The 19,490-nt window shown below is 39.6% G+C and overlaps 1 protein-coding gene across 1 annotated transcript in view; it reads right to left on the minus strand.

Moving 5' to 3' along the window:
* The window catches only part of LOC124172755 (histone-lysine N-methyltransferase PRDM9-like), a 29,083-nt gene extending 13,072 nt beyond the window's left edge, over window positions 1-16,011 (minus strand). The window contains exons 1-6 of the mRNA XM_046552242.1: window positions 15,623-16,011; window positions 15,353-15,395; window positions 15,186-15,253; window positions 14,915-15,018; window positions 14,561-14,659; window positions 8,686-8,762 (exon numbers count right to left, since the gene is read on the minus strand). Of these exons, the coding sequence (XP_046408198.1) occupies window positions 8,686-8,762; window positions 14,561-14,659; window positions 14,915-15,018; window positions 15,186-15,253; window positions 15,353-15,385 (381 nt within the window). The 5' untranslated portion in view covers window positions 15,386-15,395; window positions 15,623-16,011. The remainder of the gene's footprint in view (window positions 1-8,685; window positions 8,763-14,560; window positions 14,660-14,914; window positions 15,019-15,185; window positions 15,254-15,352; window positions 15,396-15,622) is intronic.
* Between the last annotated feature and the right edge of the window lie 3,479 nt (window positions 16,012-19,490).

Below are 19,490 nucleotides of genomic sequence, written 5' to 3' on the forward strand. Positions count from 1 at the left end.
TATTCAGGTAAATATAATTAGGTTAGCTGATGGGAAAGCAGTATGGAGAGATTCATCAAAATAATCTTCAGATATTTACTTATGGTGATGATATATGTTACAACTTACACAAACATAAGAGTCAACATTGGCTTTAAAATCTTCGGTTGTTATTCACAGAAAAATTGCCTACATGAGACTTCCTTATATTTTTTTTAATTTTCCCAAAACTTAAGCCACAAAATTAGGGGGGGAACATATTCAGTGGGGGACAATACTCAGAGAAATATGGTATATTGAAATCTGGCAAATACGGTGAAGATTACTTAGGAAAGACTGGCTGAACTATCAAAACTACAGTGAAAGAACACGCATTAGGCTAGGCTAATCTTAAAAATCAGTTATCACCTAGCACAGCCTAACACAAGACCGCTGTATTGGCTTTGACGAAATGGAATTGATCTGCAGAGAGATATTGGGATGTATGATAAAAGAAGCCACTGAGATACCAATGGAGGTGAAGAATTTAAATATTAAAATTTAATCGGGGTTCCCACTCTAACTACATTATAAAATTCACGGTTTTTTCCAGGTTTTCACAGTCTAAATATCATCAAATTCACGGTCTGTTGGTAAGGCATTTTAGGCAGAAATATTGATTGCGTAACAATCATCAGCCGCACGTTAACTACAAATTTAACAAACGCGACAGATGCCTTGAATGCAATAGCAGCAATGACAGTGCTATCTCTCATGACGTCACCTACAGTTAGCAAAATTCATGTCCGGCTAAAAGGGTGTGTGTGGGAAAATGGAGAGAGCAGGGTGGCAGGGAAGTGAAGAAGTGCCTGATTTTTTGCCAGGATTAACGTCTTCCAATCGCAGGCTTAAGGTCAATGTGCTGTCATGGCACACACGGACCAATTAATAGTTGCGCTTTCGAATACACGTGTGCAGGTAAATGCATGGACAGTATCTGCACGTGACTCGGCCTTGAAATACGATCGAAACATCAATTTCTCTTTTAATCTGTCTATCGTAGTTCTAAAATCAAGTTTGAGATATTTTTAAGGTCTTATGACGAAATTCACGGCTATTTCCAGGTTTTTTCACGGCGGACGAAATTCACGGCTGGGATAAAGGTGGGAGGAATGATGTTCAAATGATGTTCGTGAATGACCTTGAAACATGATAGGAATATCGTTTTTTTTTTCTTTTAACCCATCTCTTGTTGTTCTACAATCAAGTTTGAGAGATTTTTAAGGTTTTATGACAAAATTCATGGCTTTTTCCAGGTTTTTTCACGGTAGACGAAATTCACGGTTTTAAGGTTTTCACCGTTGAGTGGGAACCCTGTTAATGATTAACAGCAGAAGAACTTCCTCGGTTGGAAACCCAAGAAGAAGTCATCACAACAGAATCACAGCTTTTTAAGATTGTTCAAATTTTGTACACAAAAGGTGAACGGTTGACTTAGGAAACTTTTTTTTGATAGCATAATACAGTGGAACCTCGATAAAACGACACCCCACAGTGCACCAATAAACACTCGCTATAGCGATTTGTCGCTTTACCGTAGGTGGTGCAAATAATAGCCAATATACCTCATATTACTCCTTTATTTTTATTTTCTCGCTTAGACGTTTTTGGTGTTTTTTTGGCCATGGTGTGTTCCATCAAATGCTTTCTATTCACGCAACTCATGGACGTGCGGGTATGCTGACGACTGCTTTCTGCCGCCCGAGGAACCAAAGAAGATCAAGCATTCGCGAATGCTAATGCCACAATATTTTTACCAAAATTAACTACTTATTTATCGAACGATAGTTTACCACATAAATTTGAGACTGAGCACTCCATTAACTTCATTTCTAACAGATCGCTAGCAATTACAGAGATTAAGGAGTCTTGGTGTAAGTTTTTCCGGCGTTGAAACCCTCGCTATGGCGAGAGCCAACACCATAAGGGCCTCGTAAAAACGAAATTTTTAACATGCTTATTATAGGATCAATTGACTATCTATCGCTAATAGGCTATCTCTCGTAATAGCGGGGGTCTCGCTATAGCCCGTACTCGCTTTAACGATGTTCCACTGTATGTAAATATTCTGGAATAAACTCCATTCGAAGAACTTCAAGGAGAAAAAACTATTGTTACTGTTGGGGAGAGAGTTAACCGCTCAAAACAGTGATACTCTGAAAAATGTTTCAGACATTTTGGGCCAGTTTCATAATGTCTGGTTAGCCTTAACCGGAACATGGCACAGCCAAAACCTTAGGTGGAGAATGTTAGTTAGCTACAATAAGTAAAAGTAGTTCAAAATAAAGTTTCATTTTACTTATGATCTCCAACGCAAGGATGAGTTAACTCCAGTTTTCATTCTGCGCAAAATTTTAACCAGACATGGCTGAAAGTGTCAGATCCAATTTTGAATTTTCCCCCTCATGGAATTTTAAATTTTCCTTTTCCAAGAAGATGAATACATATGATAAATGACCCAAAATAGTGGCTATGATATGATATGATATATTTAGAGAAGGCAACCGACAGCCGAGGTTATTTGTGGCACGAGTGATGGGCAGGTGCCCAGTAAACATACAGAGCTGATGCAGTACTGCATCAGTCCTGCTAGTACAGCACATAACAACTGAAGCACGTCAGCAGTACCCCAGCAGCACTCTCATTAAGTGCAGCCGCAAGTTGTGGACGCACTGCCACAGCAATGTCAACAGTGTCTTTTGAATAAGACTCTTTATGCTATAGAGGCGCTACGTGGTGACAAAAATCCTTATCTGTGAGTGCTAGCGAGAGAGGCAAGAGTGCATATAGAGGTTAAGGAAAAGTAAGAGAACTGAAAGGTAGGTGATTAATTTCATAATGCTATTTCATTATAGTGATTAAGTGCAATTATTTTATTACAACTTTTTAGTAGATTTACCCTCTGTGAGTTTCTAATTAATTTTACTGGGTAATGGTAATTTTATGCAGTCTCTCAAGTTGCAATGTCATAATGGGTGTGTGTGTTACTGTATTTTTCAAGAATCTATGTTTCAAAAATGTTTCCATGTATAAATTGTTATTTTTTTGCTGAAATGGGTATCCTTTGATTCATTTCAGATGTATTCTATAGAAAGCCAGCTCTTTCCCACATGAGCACAGTGAAAATTGAAAAGGAAATTGGGAAGAGGTTTAGGCAGACTGGAACAAGGATGGAACAAGGAGGGTCCAGTTAAAGGCTGCCACTGATCTTATACTTTAAAGACCATAATGATGAATAAAGTCATGCATTGTAGCCCTGTGTTTTCAATTTATTCTTATTGCCCCTTATACTTAGTTAGTTTAGTGCTTTATTAGTGCTTTTGACGATTACTAGTTGCACATCAGGGATTCATTTTCAGCCATTCTAACATGCATTTGAAGCGATCGTGGCACACTTGTGCAGCGCTCCTGACACCCATTTGCAGCGCATCTGACATGCAAAAAAGGGGAGTTTAGGAGTACTAGACACACTGCAGCAGTGCCTTCGCCACTGCTACAGCACTGGTGCATCAGATGTGCATCAGCAGCTTTTTGTGTTCACTGGGCAGGGAAGGGAGGAGAGAAACTAGGCATCACCACTGCTCTCTGCTCTGAACGAAAGATACCAAGGAAATGAAGGGAGGGCCTTAGAAGACCATGGCTTAGTGGCCCAACCAACAGATGGATTGTTATGTTTGAAGTGTTTTCCACACAACATTCAAGCAAGAGTCAGGTGACCTCTGAAAATTCACTATCACTGTCATGGTTTGAACATGCATCTCCAGGGAAGAAATAAGTTTGCCAAAGGATTAATCCATATCTAACATGTATAAACTTGGGATGGACGGATCCAGGATTATTTTATGGATACAGATCCGGATCAGATACTTTATTTCAAGTGTCGGATCTTCGGATATTTTCAGATCCGAATGCATTTTTAATTGCCTGCCATAATAGAAAGTAATTATTCAAGTTTCAACTACGTACTTACAGTCAATTAAAGGAATGCTATTTAGATTGCCATACACATTTAAATATTGTTTATAAATAAAAATCAATTTTAAGACCTTTCAAGTTATTTTTTTAAATACTCTTTAGATGGTCAGGATCATAGCTTGCATTTGGCAATGAAATTAGTTTTCAATCTGCTGGTAAACTGATTGATTGTGCACTTCTTTCCCTCACAAACTTTTTCCCCAAAATTTATCACTTTCTCACAACATACTGACTTGTTTCTTTACGCACAATAGGGTGGTTTCCTATTATTTTTTTATTGCCTAAATCGAAAGATTATTACTCCTGGAGTACGTATTTCACGCTTTTAGATTTTTAAATGACGATATCTATTTTTCGCAATTAAATGAAAAGTGAACATTTTCAAGTGCGCGAAAGCGCGACGCGTAAGTAGGAATGATGGGAAAAAGTCCGTGTGACGCATTTCTGGTTCCCCCTCTCGCCTTATGAGGTGACCTTGGGAGAGGCTCTGAGCGCTGATACGACGCAGGATGCTAGCGGGTAGCTGAGTACCATGCTATCTGGTAGCGCTTGGCTTAAAAAAGGTTTATTAATACCTTATCAAACGAAGAAAACTTTCTGACCTTAGCCAGTTTTAATAGGTTATTATTAAGACATGTTTCCCTGAGCTCTGTGTCTCTTGCATGCATTGGTAACCTCAGACGATGTATAACTGCTATCCTCTCGTGTAGAAACTAGGTCCCTGTGACGTCACGTGGAGTGGCATCGCATGGGCGCCAATCTGGCCTTTTTCAAATGAGGATAAAATTTGGCCCTTGCCATTCGTCTAAACCGGTATTTCTAAAACCAAATAATTTGTGTATTATGAATACACTAATGGTGGGTAACGAATCGCAATCAATGCCTTCCATTTTCTTCGATGAAAGAAACTACCCTATTCTGATTATTGGGATAGTCTTGTTGTGACTAAAAAAACTTAGTGTCAATCAATTACAGCTTAAAAAAAGGAAACTCTTAGAAATGCATTGCGTTTGGTCTCATTCTGTTTTGAATCTCGTGCATGGTCTACAATTTCCAAAAGTTATCGATACATCTTTGGCCCAAGTCAGTCACTCTCCGAGCATTTGTCTTCCAGAAAATGAGAATTGAAACGGGTAGAAAAAAAAAGTCACTGGGCGAGATGGGGTTGGGCTGAAACACATTTTCATTATTCTCGTGTAACTAATTGATATTTTCCTTTTGAAGAAATAATGATTTATGGTCCGTGTGGTCTTGAAAGGAAAAAAATCAGAGGTACAGGCTAATGGAGGGCCGAGGTAGTTTTTTGACACATGTGACATACAGATACACTCCCAATTATCCGGGCTAAAGATGGGGAGAGACGGCACGAATAATCGGAAAGCACGGATAACCCAAACTTTCTCTTTAGTGACTTGCAATGTTCTTAATTTACCTAAAACAAACAATGTAATATTATTTATGCAGGTATTCTGTTATTTTAGAGTGCTTCCCGGACTCAATGAGAGCTTTCTTCGCCAGTTTGCGATCTTTTTAGTGGCAATAACATCGCTGTACTCGTATTACTAATGCTCCATGTAAGGCCTGGTTTTGAAAACCACACATCGGTGGCTGTGTGATCACCGATACAGAAAAGTGGTTTGCACAAATGCTTCAAAACCACTGCTCGACGTTGGAAACTACACTGTCAGGCACCACGCCACGTTGTCGCGTCTCGCTCAAGTTGCCCGAGTATCAACTGCTGCGGGACGTGTATCCGTCATCACGGAGCGCGGTCGCGCACTGCGAGGCTTGGAAAAGAGGAACATGGTGCTCCCGTGAATGCAGCTAGAGCGCGATCGCTTCCGTTTTACAAAGGGGATTCTAACGGAAATAATAAGCCCAGTGTATCCTAGCATTAATGCAGTAATTCTGATGATTTTGCATCCAATTTTATTTTTTTTTATAAAGATCACAAAAAAATTAAGCGAGAGTGAAAATCATGCACGGATAATCCGCAACCCGGATAAACCGAAGCCGGATAATCGGGAGTCTGCCGTAGTTACTTTTGACATGGTTATTATTCAACGTCACTCAGATTCCGCTGACGGTTGTTCAATCTCTTATTATCTGTTCATTTTATCTCTGCGGGTCAGCTTTCATGAGATCCCGGACACTATCGGAGGGCCTCGCTGAAGGGGGAGGGGCCTCGCTGAAGGGGAAGGGGTAGTACCGAGAGAGAGAGAGCAGGAGCGACCTTAACGTTGCCAAATGTAAACAGGCGCCCTAGTGTCCCACTGAAAAGGTGTGACGCATACGTGGCCACAGATATTTTGGGCCCGATATGCAAAAAGAATGGAGAAAAGTAGCACGACGGGTATTTTATTAAATAATTTATTTTGTAACTTATTGCTGGAGTGGTGTGGCTAATAAATCAACCTCCTCGTCTTCCCTCCCGTCATTGTCTTAATTTTCGGAGTCACTTTCGGAGCCTTCAATAAACACGCTCGGATGTTACTCTTTTAAATCAGAGGTATACAAAACTATATAGGTTGTAATACCCAAAAGTAAATACAGAGTTGAGGAAAAGGGTTAGGGTTTGGTAATAAAGGGATCGGAAAAGTACTGAGAGGGAATAGTTGGAGGGAGGGAGTCGGTGCTGATGGGAATGCAAAAGGTGAATAAATATTTTCTGGAAAGGCGATGGAAAAGGATTGAAGTGGAAGAATAAGGAACAGTAAGTTATAAGTTGGATTTAAATGGAAGAATCAAAGAGCACCAAGAGAACGCGCGAGATTTGGCAACACAGCAAGCAGATTCACGAAGTTGACACGACGGTGGTCTGAGAGCGACTGAAATTCCGAAGTGCTAGGCCACGCCTACTGTCTGCTGATTGGGAGAGGGAAAGTCACGTGTAGATAAACTTTCCCTCCTCTCACCCCAACTCGGTTAAGCCACACCAGCTCACCCGCAAAGATAAAGTGAACAGACCTTAAAAAGTGTCACAATTGCCTATAATATTTTGCCGTAAAATTTTCTGCGGCTGAAATTCTGTTGCATAACCCCTAGCGAGATTTTAAACAAAATGGTTCACGAGTAGGACAAGCATCGCAATGTGATGGTGAATGCACAGAGAGGATAGGAACTCTTCCCATTCCCCCTTATGGGACGACGTGAGGGGAAGGTATGTCTCGATTTTAACCAAAGAAAAACACCTGCAATTTCATAAATGATTCTCTATATTTCTGCCACAGAAACTAAATTTAATTACATAAGACACCTTATATCTAACAGACACTTTTAGAAAATTACAAATATTGAGAGCATCAACGGAATCTGGTGGAATGCATCCAATATACAGGCTGGGTAAACACCGTACACTACCACTGTCTTTAAGCATAACCCAAATGTCTTTGTAAGCAGCATTCGCATCTTTCAGCAAATAGTCTTTGCATTTTAAATACTTTTTGCAACCAGGATATAGCAACAATCGAGTATTAACATGTCTTGAATACTTAGAATTGTCTATATCAGTATAGTCACCAACTTGTATAGCAGCAGGAACAGTATATACTTTATAATCTTCTGCATTATAAAGTCTACTAATGAATTTAGTGAACACAGCTTTCGCATCTTTCTCAACAAGAGCTGCGGTAACGGCATCTTCTTTACTCGGAGTAGGAAGAGCGGTACCCCAGGCAAGATCATTGACATATTTTTTAGCGACCTGATCAGCATTTTCCCCATAATAATCAAATTCCTCCACGGAAGAACTTAACTGTTTGACATAAACCTTTATATTTCGTATCATGAATCTAGAATATTGTTCACAAAACCCTTTTAACTCATGAGAACAAGATAAACAAACGACTCCAATCTAAACGCCTCAATTCAGTCTGCCACGTATCGTTCACTAAGTAAAAATAACGATGCATTCCCTGAAGCATCCATTAAAATTTCAGATCAAGATCCAATGTCTTCAGCTACTTCGGATCCAAGAATCTGGTGAAGGGTAATATCCACAGATATTAGGATCCAAGGTATACGATCTGGCCATCCCTAGTATAAACCACAGGTTGTCAAAAAGTAATTTTAAAAAGCCAATCATGCTGTTGATAATTCAAGGTGTTTACTCCTCACATATGGAATCTGTACTTGTCATTCTCAGAGAAATCTTACAAATCAATATACCGTACGCAATCTTATCAATCGCTTGAGTTCACATAATGTAAAGTCAAGTAAGAGTTTCAAAAAAGTTACACAGAATATCATACATTGTTCAATGTGTCTTCAATTGAATATGAATGCTTAAAACCACCTTTAAAGAATGCTTACAAATCAAAATGCTATTCAAAATCTTCATCTATGAATACATCTATGGAACAACGAGCTCACATAAAGTTTAGCCATATAAGACTTCAGGCACGCCGACTTACAAAAAATATTGGGGGGGCCCAAACCGGGCATCTTTTCCCGGAAAATTTTAAAAGTAGTGAATTGTAAGTCTTTTATGCATTTTATAAGAGTCATATGATCAAAGTTAGAACCCTGATAACTCTAATCTCGATATCTGGACACTCCGGGGAAAATCGACAAGCCTGACACTTTTTTCCTCACACCCATAACGAATTATTGGGGGGGCTCGGGCCCCCTCAAGCCCCATGGAGTCGGCGCCACTGTAAGACTTTCAAAAAAGTTACAGAAACTAGGCATTACCTCAGCATCTTCAATAATAGTTAATGGACCGTGTTGTGGACAGTCACCTTCCCATTCCATCTGACAGTCATCGCAATCTGTTCAATGGAGAAGAATATATTTTAATTGCGATGCATAAAAAAGAATTATTACATTCCTGATGTTATACTTTTCCATATCAATTACGTATTTTCCATTTCATGATTGAGCCAATTTTCAATACAGATACATAAAAATGTAGAATTCCAGCCAAAAAGTTGAAGTTACTTACATCAGCATAAGATCCATGTATATACACCTTAAATGTTTGAGCACCAATTACAATTGATATGATTTATCACCAATAAAAGTTAACAATTAAACTTGCCCAAACATGGATTCTCACTTATTTAAGTGTACCGGGACTAGCTACGGTGATAACTTTTTACGGAGTCACCCGCAATGCACAAATAGTGCGAAAAATCCACAGAGGAAAAATCATTCGCCTTGACCGGGATTCGAACCCGGATCCCTCGATTTCCGGTTGAGTGCTTTAGCCAGTTAAGCTACCGAGGCGTCATTCTCCCCTGTGGAATAGTCCACAAATTTCCACGGGGGAGAATGACGCCTCGGTAGCTTAACTGGCTAAAGCACTCGATCGGAAATCGAGGGATCCAGGTTCGAATCCCGGTCAAGGCGAATGATTTTTCCTCTGTGGATTTTTCGCACTATGGATTCTCACAATAGGGATTGCATTTAATAAGGTTACCAAATTCATTTGGTGGTATCTGCAGTATGATTCATCAATTTTATTTCTTCACTGTGGGAAAATGCTAAACCTTAAACCATACAAATTTTTGGCAGAAAAAAATCCACCAACTCTGGGTAAAATATTCCACCACATTAATGAACTGATCAAAGAAATTATATCACCTCAAAGCCACCACCTTAAGAATTTAAAGTAAAACAAGATATAAAATTTCTCTTAAATGAAAAAATGGGAGGGCACATGCCCCGATGCCCACTCGCTAAATCCGCATATGAATATAAGAATCACCATGCCATTTCATCCATCAGGTACATATTTATGCATATCAGTTATGACCTGGTCAAACAAATACAGAGGTTTATAGTATAAAAAAAGGAAATATATAAACATTAAAGAAACATGTAAGGGCAAAAGCATTGGACCAGAAGTGCAAATGATAAGTACCACTTGTTAGAAGAAAAAAAATGAATGAAAAGAAATTCCATCCAAAACAAAAATGCTGGGAATGCTGTGTGGACAAAATAAATGGTTGCCTATACTGGAAACATACTTAAAGGGACATTCTTAAGGGACTTAACTACACACTCCATCATCAAGGCAATTTTGTTGTGATTGTTTTTGTTTGAATATGGCTGGTAATCTCCCAACTATCGTATTACTGTATTCATTTGTTTTTTTGTTCTTCACCGGAAGTTTGTTCTTTTAATAAATTGCAGTTTCGCCATGTTATTCAACACGTGTGGTCGTGTTCATTTACCACTCCTCCTGAATCTAAAACCATCGTCCCCCCAGTAACTATTTACAACAGGTTATGGGCCCATCGCACTTTCCACTGCGCTGCTGAATTCAGATTTCTTTATTTTTGTGGTAAACCGTGTGGTAGCAAAGATGCAAGAATCTCAGGTCACTTCGCAGGCGTATGGTTTCGAAAAACTCGTTGGGCGGGAAAACTATTATGACTGGTCGTTCGCGATGACGAACTATTTACGTCGTAATGGATTGTGGAGTTGTGTCCAGGGAAGTGATAATGGCGAAGGTAAAGAACGTAGGGACGAGAAAGCTTTAGCAGACATTTGCCTTATGGTGCAGCCTGTGGTATATCCCCATGTAAGGCCAGCTAAAACGGCAAAGGATGCCTGGAATGCTTTATCCAAGGCATATGAGGATAAAGGCAAGTGGCGGTATGTATCCCTGCTTCGTTCTATGTGCCAAATGAGGCTAGAAAAGTTCGAAACCATGGACACTTATATCAGCGAGGTGATAATGTTGGCACACAAGCTCGAGGGTATCGGTGAGCCGATGGCGGAAAACTTTGTTGCAGCAATGTTGCTTCAGGGGCTGCCAAATTCGTATGACAATCTTGTCATGGCCATCACGAGTGGGGAGAATGTCTTAAATTTGGATCGTGTGAAGACGATTTTGTTAGACGAAAGCTACCGGAAGAGCGTGAGTGCCGGTCAAAATGCGAGTGTTCCCGAAACCACTGCCCTGTATTCCAAGGGCAAGAAGTACAACTCTTCGACCATGGCTGGGAGTTCATCAGTTGTGAAGGCGTGGAAGTGCTGGAACTGTGGTGAAAAGGGGCATCTTAAAACACAATGCCCGCAGTCGCAGAAGAAGAGGGATCCGAACGAGAACAGAGCCGAGGTTAAGGGAGAGAAGAAAGGAGAAAATAGGAAACCGCTGAGAAGTCTTCTGTGTGCCCTGTCGGCTGCATCGTGTGACTCAGATTGGTTTGTAGATTCCGGAGCATCCGTGCATATGTCACCCCATGAAGACCGTATGCATGATTATTGTCGTGACGTTGACGGTCATATTGAGATTACTGTCGGAAATAACGGTAAGCTTAAAAGCAGAGGTGTTGGATCTGTGAACCTAAATGTAAGTGATCACATTTGTGAACTTAAACATGTTGTGCATGTTCCTGGATTGAAAGAAAATTTGATTTCTGTAAGTCAAGTTGCCGACAAAGGGATCACTGTTGTTTATGATAAAAAGGGTTGTAAAATGTATGATGATGACTTTGTCTGTAATGGTACAGAACTAGCTACTGCAAGTAGAACGAGTAATGGGTTATACCGTTTGGATGTTAAATCAAAGCAGGCATTTGTGTGCAATATTAATGATTATGAATTGTGGCATCAAAGAATGGGTCATTTGGGTATGCAAAATATGATATTGTTGCGGGACAAATTAAGTGATTGCATTGATTTCAAGTATGAACCTGCTGATGATTGTAATGCTTGTGTTCTTGGAAAACAGCACAGAAATCCTTTTCCCAAGGAAGGAGGTACTAGGGCAGATGAGGTACTAGGTCTTGTTCACTCTGATCTGTGTGATTTTGGTTCTAATGTAAAGTCATGGAGTGGGTCAAGGTACATTCTTACTTTGATAGATGATTTCTCCCGCAGAACGACTGTTTATTTCTTAAAGAGCAAGTCTGAAACCAAGCAGAGAGTGATTGATTTTGTCAATATGGCTGAAAATGTAACTGGTAAAAGGTTGAAAATTTTCAGGTCTGATAATGGAACTGAGTTCTTGAGTGATGAGTTACAGAATTTCTTTAAAAGTAGAGGAATCACACATCAGAGAACTGTAAGGTATACTCCACAGCAAAATGGTGTAGCAGAGAGACTGAATCGCACCATTCTGGAGAAAGTGCGATGCATGCTCTTTCACGCAGGAAGTCCTAAGCAGATGTGGGCAGAAGCAGCTAACACTGCTGTGTACTTATTAAACAGAAGCCCCCACAGGAGTGTCCCTGACAATGTCCCTGAGGTCCTGTGGTCAGGTAAGAAAGTCAGCTATGATCAGCTCAAGGTGTTTGGTTCTGATGCATATGCTCTAATCCCTGAGGAAATAAGGGGGGATAAACTAAATCCTAGGAGCAAGAAAATGGTCTTTGTGGGTTACTCTTCAGCTTCCAAGGGGTATCGTTTGTTTAATCCTGAAAACCCGAGAGAAATTCTTGTTGCTCGTGATGTTAAATTCATTGAAAATAGTTTCACTGCAATTAAGGCTATTGGTAAAGGGAAGAAGGGTTCTTTCAGTATGCCTGTGCCTGTAAACTTAGATGATGATTTGCCATTTACTTCAGTGTGTAATGTCAGTGATGATGTTCATTGTCAGAGTGAAACAAATGCCAATGTCAATCACATTCATGGAGCAGAGAATGATATTGAAAATCTGTCTTTTGCGGATGCAAATGAGGTGCAAATAAATCCTGGAAATAATGTCGATGAAGGTGAAAGGAGGTATCCTATGAGGGAAAGGCAAAGGAAGGAATTTCCTGGTTTTGAGTTATATTTAGCATGTGATGAAAAGGTAGAACCTACATCAGTTACCGAGGCATTAAATGGTACTGATAAAATTCATTGGAAAGAAGCTATGGAAAGAGAGATCAGTTCTTTTCAGGAAAACGATGTGTGGGATCTTGTAGACAGACCTAAGGGTGGAAATATAGTGCAATGCAAATGGGTTTTTAAATTGAAGCGGAATGGGGAGGGAGAAGTGGACAAGTATAAGGCTCGCCTGGTAGCTAAGGGTTTCTCTCAGCGTTATGGTATTGATTATCTTGACACTTTTGCTCCTGTGGTGAGACATGATACCTTACGATTGTGTTTTTCAATTGCTGTTGCTCATGGTTTGCATGTACATCACTTGGATGTTTCCACAGCCTTTTTGAATGGTTCACTAAGTGAAGACATTTTCATGTACCAACCGGAAGGTTTTGTTTCAGATGCAAGTAAAGTGTATAAGTTAAAGAAGGCCATTTATGGCCTGAAACAGGCTTCGCGTTCCTGGTATGAGAGAATGGATGAAGTCGTATTAAGTGTTGGTTTTAAGAAATCTCAACATGAGCCTTGTGTTTATTTTTGGAGAGATGGTGCATCCATGGTTATAATATGTGTTTATGTTGATGACTTTTTTGTATTCTTTAATGATGAAGTTCAAGCTGAGAAACTGAAACAAAAGCTCCACTCTTGTTTTAAGGTAAAAGACTTAGGATCAGTCGTGGATTGCCTGGGAATGAGGGTAGAAATGGGTAATGGTAAAGTAAAGTTGAACCAAAAACAGGTAATTTTGAACTTGCTGAGTAAGGTGGGGATGGCAGAATGTAAATCTGTGTCAACCCCTATGGTTCCTGGCACTCGACTGACCAAGGGTGAATCGATAACGTGTGATAGTGTACCTTACCAACAAGTGATTGGAAGTTTACTGTATTTATCAGTGTGTACCAGGCCTGATATATCCTATGCTACCAATTACCTCAGCCAGTTCAACAACTGCTATGGAAATGAACACTGGCAGTGTGTGAAAAGAGTGTTAAGGTATTTAAAAGGAACAATTGATGCAGGAATAGAATTCCGAAGGACTGAGAATAATCCGGATGTTTGTGGTTTTGTTGATGCGTCATTTGCTAATGACGTCAACAGAAAATCAGTGACTGGGTATGTTTTTGTGTCTGCTGGTGGACCAATCTGCTGGGAGAGTAAAAAACAAAGTGTAACTGCCTTGTCTTCAACCGAGGCAGAGTATATTGCCATTGACTCTGCAGGTAGGAAGGCCACTTACTTGAAGGGGTTACTCTCTGAGTTATGTGGTAGGAAGGGGCCAATTCTTTTATGGAATGATAACCAGAGTGCACTAAAATTAGCCTCTGACAATGGATTGCATGCTCGCACTCAGCATATAGAAGTGAAGTTTCATCACATCAGGGAACTTGTTAAGCATAAGAAGGTTGTCCTCAATTACATGGAATCTGAAAAAATGATTGCCGATGTGTTTACTAAGGCACTTAATGTGACTGCACACCGCAAGTGCATTATTCCTCTGGGTATGGTTAATTGTAAAAATGCAATGTAAAGTTGGTAGATTAAGGGAGAGTGTTGTGATTGTTTTTGTTTGAATATGGCTGGTAATCTCCCAACTATCGTATTACTGTATTCATTTGTTTTTTTGTTCTTCACCGGAAGTTTGTTCTTTTAATAAATTGCAGTTTCGCCATGTTATTCAACACGTGTGGTCGTGTTCATTTACCACTCCTCCTGAATCTAAAACCATCGTCCCCCCAGTAACTATTTACAACAAATTTCATATACTGAATTGATGATGAGTAAAAATGCAAAAGAAAAAATAAATACTCACAAATATAGTCGTCATCATCAGGCACTTCTTCCTCTTTGTAATTCACACGCGCCAAGCTTCGCTTCGGATAGCGTCTTTCTGGCTTTGCATCCTCTTTCTCTGTTACAGAAATACAGAATACATTATTGACTGCATAAAATACACTACGAAAAACACAATTTTATCCTGTTGTACTCATTCAAAATGCAAACGAATGGGCAAGTCTAACTGAGAAATACTCATCCAAACTATTCTAACCTTCCAATCTTGTGATATTAAAAATATTTTCCATGCATAAAAACACATTATTTCATTTCATCAAGATGCATTTCCCTAATTTTTTATGCTATACAATAATATTTACTATACACATACTGGTTCTTTTGGTGAGGAGTTTCGATATCTGTTCAAATTTTGAGCTAACAATTTTGGTCACAGCATTGACAATCCTTCGTAATGCAACTGCAACTCTCAAGCTCCTGCAATATCAACAATACCTTAGTTTTACATTATAAAATAAGACGTCTACATAATAATTATTATTTCTCAATGTTACTGTCACACAAATTCAAAATATCCTTCACCTGAAAATTTGCTCATGGTATAGTTACTGTATTAATGAAATACAGAACACGTAAATAGGTACCTTTTAATATCCTCAGTAGTGAATCCCAAAAATTCCTCTGTTTCCTCATCATTTTCAACAAACTCAACCTGAAAAGATCATTGCCAAAATCATCAGTTTGTGAGACAAAAAGTAGACCATAACAGCAACTAATCACTCAGGAGCATAATAAATTACAAAATTATTACTTTCTGGCATTTACGTCCTCTCGATCGGCTCATCGTGATCAATCTGAAGTAGAAAGAGTTGAGGATTAAAAAAAAAACAAGTTAATGTTCACTACAGAAAAAGTTACTTCATTCATGCATTTAGAATGTGTTGTAATATTAATTGCATCACAATTACATAACCAATGACATTACTGAACACTTTAGCATCAATAATACAGGCATCATTTTAATAAGAGTGAAGAGAACCAAACAAAATCATTTTGATTGGATTAATGCACATGTACTTACCAAATAAAAAGCACTTTCCGTACACTGAAAGAATGGGCTACTTTACAAGTAGCAACCACTCTTCTCTGATGCAGCTTTCCACAATAATGCCCAGAGATAGGCAAGAATAGCCACGCATCTGGTAGGTGGAGAATACTACATGATTTAAAAATTTTATGCATTGATAAAGATATTTAAAGTCTTGGTAATGTTTCACTTAATTTTATTATTAGAGCTAGCATTTACAAAATTTTATATTGTATTAATCATCATATTCAAGAACAGACGATAAGACATCATGAAATATGATCTTGACATAGAGGCACGTTGCTATACCATCATAATGTAATGCGATCGGGCTCTGATACTGACGAGGTTCCAGACTATTCATAAAAGATAATTATATTAACATGGAATTGGAGCACAACAATATTTAAGGTGAAACTTAAGAATAAACACCATACGAAGTACTGGCTCGAAGACTGAAGTCGAACTCCCCGGGGAGTGGATATGGTTAACAAGATATCAGTTTTTTCAAAATAAATGCTTTAAAATATTAGCGTAAATTGCTCGTAGGTATGCGATTAAACAGTTGGATTCCTACTTCTTAAAGATACGTTACGACGACGACGATTCTCAAATTTCGTTCGGGAATATAAACTCGGAGGAGGTCCAGCTTCCGCTGAGATTTGCCACCTCTTCACCATGAATGAATGCGCATTTACTCAAACAAAGAAGGCAAATGGCACGACGAGAGTATAGGCACCAATGTAATTTAAATACTTCCACGTTATTAATAACATATGACACTCAGTAGATACAATTAAAATTTCACGAAAACCGTCAAAGCGGGGTAGGGTTCAGCAATACCCTCAAGTCATTCATCCCGCGATACTTAGTTTTCATGATTGGCTCTTCGGCGTTCATTAATAACTTTTAAGAAAAAATCATTTTTATACTGGAATTGTTCCACAGACAATTGCTTACTACAAATTAACCAACTTCTGCGAAAGTCACACAATGGCGGCATATGCTATTTGAATTGTTAGTAACTTCTGTTTGAAATAACCAACTGTTTCCTAGGTTACGCGCTACAAACCGCCCCGTTTGAGCTTCGCGACAGTGTTTTGTCAATTCGTTGACGCGCATTACTTGAATAGCTGATTAAACGGTTCAAAATAGATAAACGAAGTAGCTGCTGTGTATAACGATAATTCTGCTTCCTCCTACTACCGTAATGCCTTTTATTAAATGCATTATCTGTTACATGCAGATTCAATCCTTTCATGGTCCGTGTATAATGTCTGGCACGTAAAAGTTAATTATTATTTTTCCTCTTCTATTCTTGACCTTGTTTAATACATTTTATGATATTTCTTGGAGTTAAGGTCAATGTAAAACAAGTTATAGCCAACGTTTCGATTTATCTAAAATCATCCTCAGGGCTATGAAAGAGAAAACATGAACAATATAAAATAAAAAGATGACAACGATATACAATATTTTTACATAAAAATGTTACGATCGCGTTTTTTATACAGTAATAAAATTTAAAGTATACACACACACACACACACACACACACACACACATATATATATATATATATATATACACTTCGAAATGTTCCTCGGCGAGGTAAATATCATTAAAAAAAACCCTAGGATGGGCAGTAACAGAACACACAATAAAGAATAGAAACTCAAACTCACTAAATAACTAAATTTTCGGTGGCATTACCACCTTCCTCGGAGTTAGGTGGAAGACTGTAGGTAGAGGGTAAAGGATAGCTGAGGGAAGGGGAAATAGAGGGGAGGTAGGGTCCAAAGAGGGGGGGGAAAGAAGTGGGTTGAGGCAATTAAGGGATTAGCGGTGGATGTTTAAGCCGGGAGGAAGAAATGCTTTGAATAGCCAAATGTAACTTAATTCAATAGAATTAAGTTTGAGTGGGTGGTCTGTGGGGGGAAGGGAGGCTAAAACTGAAACATTGTAGCAATCATTGAAATGACGCTGATGAGCGGCCGCATGTTTCGCCACCGGGAAGGATGCAAAGTCAGAGGAAGAGCAAGATGCTCTGTGGTTATTGATTCTAAGGTTAAGGGGAGTTGATGATTTGCCTATATAAAAGGAGGGACAGTGCTTGCATTGAATAAGGTAAACTACATTTTTTGAAGTACAGGAGGCCGCAGGAGGTGGTGGTAGGTAGGAGACGAGATGACTGGGGATAGAAGGAGGGGTAAAAATTGGGCAGGTCTTACATCTAGGACGACCGCAGGGCGAAGGTGTGCTGATGGGAGTAGTGGGTGACTTCTGTAAGGGGTTAGTTGAGCGGAATAAATTTAAAAGGTTTGCAGGTCGTCTGAATGTGACAATAGGGGGTTTGGCAAAAAGATTGGCTGTCGCCTTGTTGTTTTTTAGAATAGGGAAGAGGTCTTTAAGGATAGATTGCAGGGATTGTATTCCAGGAAAGTAAGTGGTGCAGAGGGAAAGGTCTCGTGGTTTGATTCTATTGCACGGTTCTGGGGGGCATTTGTGTTTGAGAATTTTTTTACGTAGGAGGGACTCTGGGTAGCCTCTCTGGAGGAGGGAACGGTGAAGGTTGTGAAGAAAATTATTTAAGGCATCAGGATTATTACAGATACGGTGGCCTCGAATGGAAAGGGAATAGGGAAGGGAGCGTTTAGAGTGGGAAGGATGACAACTGCTGAAATGAAGGTACTGCTGCTTATTCGTGGGTTTTACATGGACAGAGGTGAGAAATTTGTTGTTGACAATAGAGATATTGACATCAAGGAAGGTAATCTGGGAATTAGAAATGGCTGAGGTGAAAGAAAGAGAGGATGAGGAATTGAGAGTAGCAATAAAATTTTCGAGGGAATCATTACCATGTGGCCATAGGAGGAATATGTCATCAATAAATCTGAGCCAAAGGAGGGGTTTCAATGGATATTGGGAAAGGAAAATTTGTTCAAAGTGGCCTAGGTAGAGGTTTGCGTAGGAGGGACTGAATCTACTACCCATTGAGCAACCTTTGATCTGTAAATAATGCTTATTATTAAATGAGAACGAATTGTGCGTTAGGACGATATTAGTTAGGTCTAGGAGGAAGTCGGTGCTAGGGGTATGAGGAGTTGGGCGTTGGGAAAGGAAGTGGCGGAGGGAGGAAAGACCTTCAGAATGAGGAATTCTGTTACTGCCCATCCTAGGGTTTTTTTATGATATATATATATATATATATATATATAATGTAGCGGTACGGACCGGAGCCGGCCCGACGCATCATGTTTTTAACATCGCGGCTGGGGGGGTTACGTCTGCGCGCACACTCACAATTTTAGCATTTATTTGTTTACAGAGTTCTATCCTGAATTTATGTAAAGGGTTTATTTTGTTTTTTCATTGTAGAATATTTTTTTTACGTATGTGAAATTTTGTGAGAGTGGATTTCCGGGAGAGGCGACGCAGTGGTTCTCTCCCGGAATACGTTTGAAAACCCGCCTTTCGGTCGGGGCAAAAAAGAGGGCGTTGTGGTGCACCAGAGGTGATTGTGGGTAGTGCAGAGTTTATAAAAGGGAGAGACAAGAAGGATAGCTCTCTCTCTCCTACGGTCTGACACGAGATAAGTCAAATAGTGGCGTGCAGTGACAAGCAGCAGCAGCCAAGCTACGGCACGTGGAGGAGGCCGATACGCGGACAGCTCTTCAGGGGTGGCGAGAACATCGGATAAAGGAAGTAAGCTTGGAAATTACCAAAGCCCGAATAGATCCTTTTGTGTCCAGATGGTTCCCCCCTTTGAAAGTCCCAAGTGCGCTCCCCACAATAAGGCCCTAGTGAATTTACTGTTGGCTGGTCTTAGTCACGGCCCTGCAAGACTTAAGTGCGGCACGTG

Source organism: Ischnura elegans, assembly GCF_921293095.1.
Source record: "Ischnura elegans chromosome 13 unlocalized genomic scaffold, ioIscEleg1.1 SUPER_13_unloc_2, whole genome shotgun sequence".
Taxonomy (NCBI): domain Eukaryota; kingdom Metazoa; phylum Arthropoda; class Insecta; order Odonata; family Coenagrionidae; genus Ischnura; species Ischnura elegans.